This window comes from Mauremys mutica, chromosome 1 (genome assembly GCF_020497125.1).
Source record: "Mauremys mutica isolate MM-2020 ecotype Southern chromosome 1, ASM2049712v1, whole genome shotgun sequence".
Taxonomy (NCBI): Eukaryota; Metazoa; Chordata; order Testudines; family Geoemydidae; genus Mauremys; species Mauremys mutica.
Window position 1 is genome coordinate 373,335,612 of NC_059072.1, and position 12,304 is coordinate 373,347,915.

At 38.2% G+C, this 12,304-nt stretch overlaps 1 protein-coding gene across 1 annotated transcript in view; it reads right to left on the reverse strand.

Moving 5' to 3' along the window:
• Positions 1 to 945: 945 nt before the first annotated feature.
• Positions 946 to 12,304, reverse strand: part of LOC123375050 (BRCA2-interacting transcriptional repressor EMSY-like) — a 53,942-nt gene continuing 42,583 nt past the window's right edge. The window contains 5 exon segments of the mRNA XM_045025629.1: positions 946 to 2,703; positions 4,867 to 5,379; positions 6,231 to 6,794; positions 9,349 to 9,503; positions 10,595 to 10,654. Coding sequence (XP_044881564.1) covers positions 2,509 to 2,703; positions 4,867 to 5,379; positions 6,231 to 6,794; positions 9,349 to 9,503; positions 10,595 to 10,654 — 1,487 coding nt within the window. The 3' untranslated portion in view covers positions 946 to 2,508.

Sequence of the window (12,304 nt, forward strand, 5' to 3'; positions counted from 1 at the left end):
CTCAGTTTCATGGGCCTCTCTAAAAATTTCTTTGCAGCTATCTTAAAACAAGAACACCACAATATAAACTTTTCTGTCAAGAAACCAAAATTGGGCCAGAACTTAAATTGTGTAATATGCTATGAGTGTTAAGATAAATTTAACACTTCATTTGTTTTTTTAAAATCTGTTTGTAGAAACGAGAGCAGCCATCTAAAGTTACATAGAGATAACAAATTTAAGCATGGAGCCATACTTTATGGCAAAGTTGTAAACTTCTTATAGTGTAGCAACAGAAATACTGAAAGGGGCTTTCTTCTCTCTTCCATTTAGCTCGGCCTATGACAGGGACAGCCAATATACTGTAAGACCATGAGTGACAACAGCTTGGCACAAGCTCATCTCATCTGCATAGAATTTGACATCCATTTTTATGAATAGTAAATATATAGACCAGGCTCATACTAACCCCTTCAATGACAGATGACTAGAAAAGACACCTTGCCTGAATCTGCTAGCAATAAAATCTGCAGCTGATAAGCTTTGTTGTCATCTTTCTTGTCAAGCTTTGTTGTCACAGCCTTTGGGGGGTGGCCATACTTTAAGTATCTCTGTTCTAGAAACAAACACAGCTATTAAAACTGAAATACCATCTAGAATGACTTACAATATTTCTGTATTAATTTTTAACTAGAAAAAAGGCATAAGGTATTTTCCACTTCATATATTCTCTCTTCTCTCCAACCTGAGTGCTTCTAATGTTATGTAAAATAAAGAGGAGGAACAAGTGCTTGTCACAGTATTCAATGTTGTAACGTATAGGTGATGCAGAGAAGACAATCCAATTCTTACCCAACTATGTACAGCTTTTCCATAATATTCAGGCTGAAAACTTCTCTTTGTCATCATAAAAGATAAAACTTTGCCATTCAGGCTTATAATTAACAGACAAAACAAACATAAAAATGAAAGTCATAAGGACTTTATAAATGAAGTAACTGCTAACAGAGGCTAAAAGGAGAACCAACAGCACCATCTACAGGAGACTGCAGTGTTGTTACGTACATAGATGTTCAGGACAAATATGTTCAGCTTTTTAGGTTTTGTATGTTAGTCTGATGAGCGTTTCTTCAGTTGGAATTTAAAAAACTACAATATCAACAGTAAAATCACATCTTAAAAAAGACTGACGCAAAACCTGTATTACACTTTGGATGAATTATACTTACAGTAGTACTTCAGCACCAAAAAATGGGCAGTTATGCTGATAGATGTATGTACAATTGAATGAGATGTCAAAGTCTTAAAATGCTTAGTTATTTATAATGAAATCTATACAAAATGGTTAAAAAACTTTTCTATATACATTGTTTTTAAAAAGAAAGGTATTGTCTTCATTACCAGAACGTATTAAAACAGCCTCTGCTGTCATTCCACCTGCACCCAAATCTCTTTCCGTGGCTTGTAACGATCATAAAAACCCAACATATTGCTTGAACAAGTCAAGTCATAAGGCTGAGGATTACCTCTGAAACATACAACTAATCAGTTTAAGCTTTTAAACCCCCAAAATGGTCATTTAAAAAACCGCATGTAAGAGTAAAATATGGATTTTTAAAAGCCTCAGCTTGCATCTGAATACAAGCTGAAGTTATGAGATAATGAACCAAATATTCCCAAATCTGAACATTTGTTTTAAACCAGAATACATTTCTGCTACCCCACAGCATTAGAATGAAAACATTTGCTTGTTTAACAGGAACTAGTTAAGCAACTTGGCCTGGTTTTAAATCACTGCATTTAAATAAATTATCAGGTTAATTAATTAGACTAAATGGGCATTTCATCTGCTTGTGGCATAAAAAGAAATGTTTTGCACATTAAATTAGCATATTTCTTGTAATATATGAAAACAAAATCCACCAAACCATGTTACCTGTTAGTGATTTTGCTTATGTCCAAATATTCACCAACAATTAAAAAAATAAACTATATTTACGATTACAAATATGAACATTAATTGAGCTCAAGTGCAAGAAAGCTAACCAATTCAGAAATTCCTGGGGCTTTTCCAGTACAGACAGACACACCTTTTATCTCACATGCTATTTAAAAATACAAATATCTACTAAACATTCTTTGTGATGGTGTTTTGCTCAATAGCTACAAAAAGAAAGACACAGCAAAGTAAAAGGTCCCTTTTTACTGAAAAGTTTCAGTATCTGGTCAAGAGCTTCATAGCAAGAACTTCTACTCAATCTTTTCAATTCACTGTAGCTTTGCCCTTTTTTTTTTTTTAAGACATACATTCCACTGTCACAGGTTTACTGTATCTTGGTAACTACATCCTTTTTGAAACAATTTTAAGATGTCGTTTCTGCAATACTGTCTTGTTAAAACACACTGATGCTTCAAGGGTCCAATGAACAACTCTAATAGGCAAAGTGCTCTAATACATCACAATACAACGGCATCTTGGACACTCAATTGCCAAGATGAATTTAAAGTGCACTCCAGTGTCCCAATTCATTAGGATTGTTCAGCAGAACTTTGAGAGGGGCTGGGCTCAGTGCCTTCCTCAGTACTGCTGTCCACATCTTGTTCCATTGCTGTCTCCTCATCATCAAGACGTTGACTAGTAAAGTTATTGAGCTCCAGGAGCCCACTGGGTTCCACTACCACATTGGAGCTGGAGTGACAAGGGATGGAGTATTGAGGGATAGTCTAAAGGAAAGAAAAAATGAAGTTTTAATACGCAGTTTTGACAGGTGAGTTAAGGATTTGTATGTTTAAATGAAAGAGATGCTCATGTCTATTAAACAGTTGTAAGAATCCCAGAAACATTTTCCCAAAGTCAATACATTTGTTTTCATCCTATTGTTACAATATTCCTAAATTAAATGTAGCATGAAAGGATCATTTTGCAGGATTTTTTCACTGAAGGATAAATTGAAATAATTACAATTAAAGAAAAGATAGTCTTGTGGTTAAGGCAGTTGGCTGGGACTCAAAAGATCTGGGATTAATTGCCAGCTCTGCCAGACTTCCTGTGTAACCTTTGACAAGTTACTTAATCTGTTTGCTATCTGGCCCATCTGTAAAATAGGGGTAACATGTACTCTCAACCTCTGTATGTTCTCTCTATTTAGACTAAGTATTTTGGGGTCGAGACTTCTGACTGTTGTACATACAACATATTGCACAATGGGTCCCTGAAACTGGTTGGATTAATACAAAGAAAGAATAGATTTAGACTGATCAAAGTACTGCAATAACAAAGGAATACAATAAATGACTAAATTGTTTTTTGTTTTTAATTTCTAGATTGTATGGAGAATATATCTACATTTTAATTATTAAATTGATAATCAGAGAGGCATTTTGATTTTGAAATGGACCAGACATCATAACCACACCTAAATACTATGGTGTTTAGCATCATATAAATACCTATGATATACTGATTATTTTACTCTACACTACATCTATCTCTTAGCCCTCATACTCAAGAGATACAAAATCCTGAGTATTCCTAGAAAAACTACTTAGTTTCAAAGAAAATATTACAAAATAATTCAAAGCATTTGTATACTTTATAAATAAATCAAAGTTAGCATATTTGTTTCCATCACAATTACACATTTTTCACCATAATAAGTGTATATAATATACAATAAAATCTCTAAATCAAACACTGCAAACAAACACAATGGCATTCTGTCCACTTCTCTGCAATGAGTCAGTATCATAGCATCACAGAAGTGCAGGACTGGAAGGGACCTCGAGAGGTCATCTAGTCTAGTTCCCTGCACTCATGGAATGATGAAGTATTATCTAGACCATCCCTGACAGGTGTTTGTCTAACCTGCCCTTAAAAATCTCCAGTGATGGAGATTCCACAACCTCCCTAAGCAATTTATTCCAGTGCTTAACTACCTTGACAGTTAGGAATTTTTTCCTAATGTCCAACCTAAATTACCCTTGCCACTATGTAAACCTATTGCTTCTCGTCCTATCCTTAGATGCTAAGGAAAACAATTTTTCTCCCTCCTTGTTACAACCTTTTATGTACTTATACTTATGTATAATTAGGGTGCTGTGATATTTCAGATGACTAAAATTTCAATGCTTTGATAATCTGTACTATGGAATACAATAATACGTTATAACGTATCAAAATAAAACTACATTTGAATAAATGAACATTTTCACATTTGTTCACTTAGGCCCTGATTCATCAAAGCATATAAGCATCTGCTTAATTTAAGGATGTACGTAGTCCTGTTGACTTCAAATCAATGAGATTTACTCATATGCATAAAGTTAATAATGTACTTAAGTGCTTTGATGAATCTGGTCCTTATTTACTAATTTGCAAAAGGTCTCCCAGTCAGTTTGAATTAGTGAGATTCTACTAAATCTACTTTATGCTGAAGAAAGTTTTACACTAAAAAACAGGCAAGACTGTAATACACTGTAAAAAGACATGGCACAAATCATACCTCCACGGTAACAGCAAAAGTTGCATGTTCAAGCATTTCAGTTAGAAGGTGATTTTGAATATCTAGCAAGTTTGGTTTGTTTCCTTAATGGGAAAGCAAAGCAGAACACTTAAAATGCTCAGGAGACAGACAGTAGGAATGCAGTGACCAGCATGTTTGAGAAATTGTATTTAACACCGTATTGCCAATTTAATAAACAAGTGCCCAACATTTTTATATTCTTAAATCACTTACTGTTTTGGGGTAGAGGAGAACCAAAGTAAGAAAGGAAAAAAAAATACTTGAACATTGTTCAGATGCTATTAAGGCTTTAGACACGCAAACCTAGAAAATATGTGCTTTTTTTTTTTTTTTTTTACCTTTATTTGCTCTGCTCTTCTCTTACCTGGATAATAATTTCAGATGAAATCCCTTCAGCTTTCTTTTGGGATATATTCTGAATGTGTATAAACTGGTTTGTTGAAGGCACTCCTTGTGCATCCACTTTCTTCTCTATTAAAACAGGATCAGCAGCAGGAGGACTTGAACAGGACTCTTTACATTTCAGTTGCTGAGAGATGGAAGTTGCCGTCATCCCTACTGCAGTCACCCTTGGCACCTGGATACAAGGTGATGATTCTGCTTCACTAGCGAGTTTACTAGTGGACATGGCCTTGTTTGGGGGATCCACTACCATATGTTCTATGTTTGTGTCAATCTGAGCTTCCATCATAGACATTTTCAAAATGTCTGCTACTGCTGTCTTCACAGATGCCTGCATGGGAAATAGGCTTGTAACTGGCGATGCCAGTTTGGGCACAGAATTGCCGCCTGCTACCTTTGAAACAGTAGGAGGCTGTCGCCCCTCAAAAGTTATCTTTGTAACAGTGGATCCTTGAGTTATAATTGGCTGCTGCACCTGAAAATCAAATTTTTGTTGTGCATGTTACAGCTATTTTTTTATTTAAACCTAATCAATATTTATCTGGACAATACGGCACAAACAACATACTTGCTATTAGGAAGACAGTTGAAGCTCAGTGTTTTAACAAAGGAATCAGCAGTGATACGATAACATTTAATTGAAGCCTGGGGAAAGTAGTTTTTGGACTGCTAGACAATGTTTCTAGCAGAATATCACAGCAGCCTCATTTTCCTTTGGGATTTATATTCCCATGTGATGTATATTAATCCCTTCTTATTATTTTATATATGCTTCAAGGGGCAGGGGAGTAAAAGGTTTTTGGAGTTAGTTAAAATACATATATAGTATTTCATTTTCCTCAGTCTTTACATCTTCCCCTCCCAAGGAAAGTAAAATTGCTCCTCTAGGTAAAATTATTTAACTGAAGGGTGATGGTGATGTAAACTACCAAGGAAGACGTACAATGGAGATCCTTGGGAGACTGCAGTGTATTCATCTTTATTTCCACAGAATTTTTTTTAAATGTTACGGGAACGGAAATCAATAATATATTATACCCAAAAAAATAAAAGAAACTAGGGGCAAATTCCATGCACTGTTGGTTGCAGAAATTCACAAAAAATGGTCCAACAAAACTGATTTGTGAGCTCTATGGATTTTTTTTCCCTATATAACAACATGTGCTTCTCTTTCCTAGTGTCAACCTTCTGATGGGGAAATTAATACCAGCGTAATGAGGAGTTCTCTCTTGCCAGGAGAAAACACGGCTACAGCAACTGGGTTGGTGTTTGGACTTTTCCTTGAACAGCGACGTTTTATTTTGCATGCTATCAATATTCTGTTACCTGGCTTGCGGGCTGTTTCTCTGAAGAGGCAGGTAGCTGCAATTGACTCTGGGGGGGTTGGGGTTGCACGTAGATTTTTTGTGCCGTTGGTGCCTGTTGCAGTTTGGGCAGCTGCTGCGTGGTTTTTACTGCAAGCACCTGTACTACAGTTTGCTGTGGCTGTGCCACTAAGGTAGGGAGTTGCCTTTCTTTGGCCATCATGTGGTGTGGGGTGTGCTGTGCATCTGGTTTGGTCTGTGCTTGCTCTTGCTGAAGTGGGGTTAGCTTTTGATGCCGGATAGAAAGCTGGGGCATTTGTGGGAGTTTGTGCTGGATCTGATCAGCCTGCAGGTGGATGGTTTGCTTTTGTTTAGTCTGGAAGCACTGCAGAGTTTTCACTTGCAGTTGAGTCTGTTCCAGCTGTGGTTGACTCAGTTTCTGCTGTTTTTGTGCCTGTGACTGCGTCAGGGCAGATCTGTAAAATAGACCAGTCTGAGGATCTAGGGTATCCATCTCTTCCACTTCTCCTTCCTCAGTTCCAAGTTGTTCACTGTGTTTGGTAAATGCAGTGTGGCTGCTTAAAGCCTTAATAAAAAAAGTTACAAATGAAAAAGTAATGAGACATCATCTAATTTACTGCAGAATACACAAAATCTAGTGACATTACAGAATATTTAAACTGGACTGTTATAAAAGCAGAATAGGTCACAGGATTTCAGGCATACAACTCATGTATAAAAGCAGAAATATCCTAAGATGCTGAGTTCCCAAAGCCATAGCACTTCAATGGCTATTTCCATACCATAACAAACTAAGCCCTGGTGTGCCACTGTAGATGTCTTGCCCTCAGCGGAGCTTAGGTTGCTCTTACATTTGAAAGATTAAGATTCAGATCGCCTCAAACTCCATGATGTCTGAATGGGAAATGGAAGGGATTGGCTGATTCAACAAAGATCTTAGGTTGGTGAATAGATGGTTCCTAGCTTTAACAAGAACCTATTATCTTAAGAGATTTTGATTCTCTTTTCCTAACACATGTCTCCTCTGATGCTTCTTGGTGACTTCTTCTATACCACTTTTTACACCTGGAACCTGCCCCATTTCCCATGCACCAAAGCATAATCTCTCCCTCCTTTTCAGACCCAGTTCTTCCTGGATTGATTTCCTCACCACTGCCATGTCTGTACCTTAATACGCATCAAAACTACCGCCCCGTATATCACGTTTGAGTTGGACTAAGTTCCTTAGGGGCAAGAACACTGTCTTATTACACAATCCTAAATAATAACTAAGTAGCCTCATTCAGCAAAATTCTACCTCTACAGATGCTCTCTGCAGAGGCTTTACAACAGACCTTAACTAAATACGAACTATATAGAAAGTGAGTGGTGTACATTTACCCAGTGGACCTCACAAAACTAGAGTAGCTTTATTTTTGTTACTGCTGACAGGTAACAGAAATGCTAATTCTTGAATTAAATAAGAAAATCAAACTATTTAAACAAGAACACACCAGAGGCTTCTTCCTCTGCTTTTTACTGGGTTGTCCCTTTCACTTGGGCTGTTCACCAAACATTTTAAAGCAGTCTCTCAGTTGTGACTTCCCAAGTTGAGAATTTGCCAGAGGCCTCTGCAGTTTGGCACCTTACAAAGCCAAGCTCCAAATCAAAGGCATCCTGCTTCTTTATTGTCTTCAATTCTGCTCCTTTTCCTTCCTCTGCTTAAGACAAAGGTCTTGTCTATACTACAGAGTTTTGTCAACAAAAGTTATGCCGCTTTAATTAAACCACTGTTGCATGTCCACATTGTGCTCCTTGTGTTGGCAGAGCACATCCACACTAGCAGCTCTCACATCAACAGAGAGAGAAGAGCACTGTGGATAGCTATCCCACTGTGCAACTGGCCACAGGGTGCTTTGGGATGGGTTTGCAATGTCTCGTGGGGCAGGTACAGCATCATGTGATGCAGGTTTTTCAATCCCATCATTCCATGGGAATCCTACTAGATTGCCAGCTGCTTTTCAACTGAAGTGTGTGTGGTGGGGGAGTGTGTATGTGAGAGAGACAGAGCGCGTGTTGTGGGAGAGTGAGTGTGTCAGCATAAGGTCTCTAAGTTCAGACAGCGGCTGGAAACATCCAGTCCTGAGGCACAGGGAGGGAGACACCTCCGACATCAGCCTCCACCTCCCTCTCCGGCTCTGCACAGCACTGCAGTTTCTCTCTCTCTCACACTCACACACACACACACACACTCCCCTGCCTGCCGCTGTGTTCCTAGTGCTGGGGGAGAGCAGAACTCCACGTTAATAATTTGCTTTTCCTGCCGGCATGCTCAGCTGTCAGAACTTCCTGGAACTTTGAAAGGGGAGAGCCGCATGCCTGTGTAGTTGGAATGCAGGGCAGCCAAGTTCAAAACAGCAAGCAGAGGCGTGATGGCGGGCATTGTGGGATACTGGGAGAGGCCAGTTATGGCGACATAACGAATGGCAGCGTCTACACTGACGCTTTGTCGCTTTAACTTTGCTGCAAAAAGCTCTATGCCTCTCGTTGAAGTAGTTTTATTTTGTCAGCAAAACAGGAGAATTTTTCTGCATTTTGCTGACAAAACTCTGTAGTGTAGACAAGGCCTAACATAGAACCTTTAGGGCCCTTCCCCCTTTCATTACTGTGTACAGAGACAGGCAAGTCCTACACTGCTATCAAGTGAACTCCACACAAATGGGGAGGGATCATGTAGGCAGCAACATCCTTTCAAAATGGCCAACAGCAAACATGTAGCATATACAAAACAACCCCTCCACTTACTAGACAAGGTACATGAGGTAATACCTTACTGGACCAACTTCTGTTGGTTAAAGGTACAAGCTTTCAAGATAAAAGATATTACCTCACCTACCTGGTCCCATGTCCTTGGACCAACATGGCTACATCAACAATTATGGAAGATATTCTTAGATAGTGTTTTTTTCAGTCCCACACTCAAGGAACAGCAACTCACAATGGGCCAAATTCTGTCCTTATGCTTGGGTTTCCACTGACACAAACCAATATGACACGTGCATTCAAATCAAAACCTGGCCCTATATAATTCACATTGTCTACTTATGTTCACAGACTGTTTGGAAAAGAAAAGGTACAACCTGCTGCATGATATGGGTAATTGCGCCTGTGGAAGATGCAGGGATAGATTTCACCATAACAGAAGTCTGTGTTGCTGTCTGCGACTGAGCCACATGCTGCAGCAGCGTCCTCTGGGGCTGGGATGACTGCTGGTGGGGCTGAGACCGATGACTGACTGAAAGAAAAGAGGTCAATGGCACTTCCCCGGAACTAACTGTAGTAGCTGAAGCTACTTGCTTTGTTGTTTTACCTTCAAGTGAAAGCAAATATGGATGAAATAAAAATCTGAGTATGAAATAAGTCCTTTACTGTATGCTAGCTTCAATCTTAAAGTGTAGATCTACTCTGAGAAGGATCTTAAAAATAGCATCATGGAGTCTGGTGTTTGTCTGAGCAAGTGTGTGCTCAGTTTTAAAATGTCCCTCGCCTCCCAAATGCTAGTCCTGCAAACTGAATTTGTGCTCAGAGTCTCAAGCTGGTTTCTTTCATACATCATCAGTATGGACCATTCTGGAGTCCGAATTATGCTGTTACATTTTTGCAACTCCATTGAAGGCAATGGGGTTGCACAGACATAACTGAAAATGCCAAGATGTGATTACAGAAAATTACTGATCATATGTGAGAAGGAGAGAACTTTAGGACTCTCAAACCTTACATTAAATGTACAGGGCTGGCAGTTAGAAAGTGTTTACTTGTAAAGAACTTGAGCAAATTTGCTCAGAAGTCAATGAGACAACAAACATGGACCCATCATACCTGTTTTAGAGTCACTTATCAGAGTAGAACCCCATCAACTTTGGGGCTATAGTTTTGGCTCCATAACTAACCAGATGGGTGGGCAGAGTGAAACAGTCCTAAAGTCAGATAATGATTTATTCTATTATCTAACAAAGCAGTCAACAGCATAAGACAACAGCATCAATGGTGAACTCAAATTAGCTTATACCAACTCATACCATTAAGTAGATATTTGCTTTAATTAACTTATTCCTAAATGCATCAGGTACTAGAAAACATGGTATGGTACTGATGGCTCAGAGGAATATGATTATATCCAGATGAAACTAACAGTGACTAGAAGTCATTCTTTTCTGGGTAGTTAGAAGGGAGGCCAAAGTCTGGATGAATATGGAAACTTAACTTGCTACTCCTAGAGGGGGTTGGATAAAGTCAGCATTGCCTTTCATGCTGTGCCAGCTATTAATGGATATCCCAAACAGTTTCTACAGAATTTAAACTTAATTTAAAAATAAAGTTTCTAACCTATATGGTTGTGTAGAAATTCTTCCGAATGTGAACCAATACAGAGTTGTCTTCCTGAGTCTGCAGACAGACAAAAAATGATAATACTAAGAGGTGTGAACTTCCCCATTCAATTCAATGGGTGTTAATACTGAAGCCCAGCAGCTATTTAGATTTAAAATGTACCTAAACCTTTGCTCTAGCTGCAGGTATAAAAATTCACAACATATAAATGTGAGTATAGTACATTATTTCACTGCTTATCATTTTAGCAGAAAATCCACCTATTCTGGGATTAGTGGCATACTTTTTTGTTTCATATGACCCCTGTTCCTTAAATTCAAATGGGAAGAAACTGGAGAAGTAACTGTAGTTGTATGCTGTTACGAAGGCTGCTGCTGTCCAACCCATGGTTGGTTGCATTTAATTGGTGGGAAAAGCAAATGACCCCTACACCATGCACATTCCCTGTAATTCTGTAAATCACTTTGAGCTCTGTAAAAAAACCCAGTTTTAAGTTACTGATTATTGTAAGTTCAGGGAAGCATTCATTGCTGTTGTCTGGTATCCTGGATCTATAGATAAAGAGGATTTCAAACTACACGAATATTAAATAGGCATCTTTTACAAGCACTGATTTAAGATATATGTATAGTTCAACTTGACTTTTCCAGTAGATCTTGGAGGAAACCGGAGACTCGAATACAAGGTACAACACACAGTGTATGGTGATGTCAGGGAATATGACTGATCTTCAAATAACTGGTGATCAGTTTAATAATGTTATAATGTATGCTTACTTGTTATTAAATACTTATCATACTACTTGTTATCCAAACAACATTTTAATGTTAAGTCAATGCTTTCCCACCAGGGATCCACTGGAGTTATGACTCTCTCACTCAGAATTGAAGCCAGATACAGTAGGCAGTATAAAAAAAAGTCCCATCCAACTTAAATCTGGATAGCAGGTGGTGAAAGTGGAGGGGAAAATGAAAAATGGAAATACCAGATTAGATGTTAACAAATACTAAAAACACTGAAATCATATTTTAATATAAAAAACAAGATAAAGCTTGCTTAAACAGACATTTTCACCACAGTTAAAACTTAATTGGGAAATGCAAAATGCAAACATGTAGAGTATTAATTCAAATGCTGAATTTAAGAAGCTAAACATGGTAACCCTTTCACACTGAATTTATTAAATGGTGCAAATGTCTAGGGGCAGATGAGTGTTCCAGTTTGTGGGAGATATAGTTTAATTAGACACATGTCCAGAGAAAAACACTGAAGGATTGAGGCAACTTGAGGATTAGAAAGATGTTTTAGACAGAGAGTAGGTCAGTTAAGGTTAGGGAAAGCTGAATCCCAATAAGTGTGATGTGCCAGTCTGAAGCATTAATTTGGCAATGCAAAATGGATATAGAAAACTTTACTAGCCCAAACACAAAATGTACTTGCCCACTATATCATAAGGATGGCAATTATAATGGAAAATGCCCACCTGGCCAAAAAAAGGCTACCTGCTCAGTACCGGTAAGTGAGTTGAATTCCACAAAGTTGGGTGAACTAATTCTGCAAGAAGTCTTTTACCCTTTCACAACAGATAAGTCATATAATGAATCCCGAACTTCATTTTCTACCTTTCCTTCCCAAGAGTCTGCCCCAAAGACATCAACAGGGGCACTTTGCCCTTTCACCACCAGATCAGAGTATGTTTAAATGATC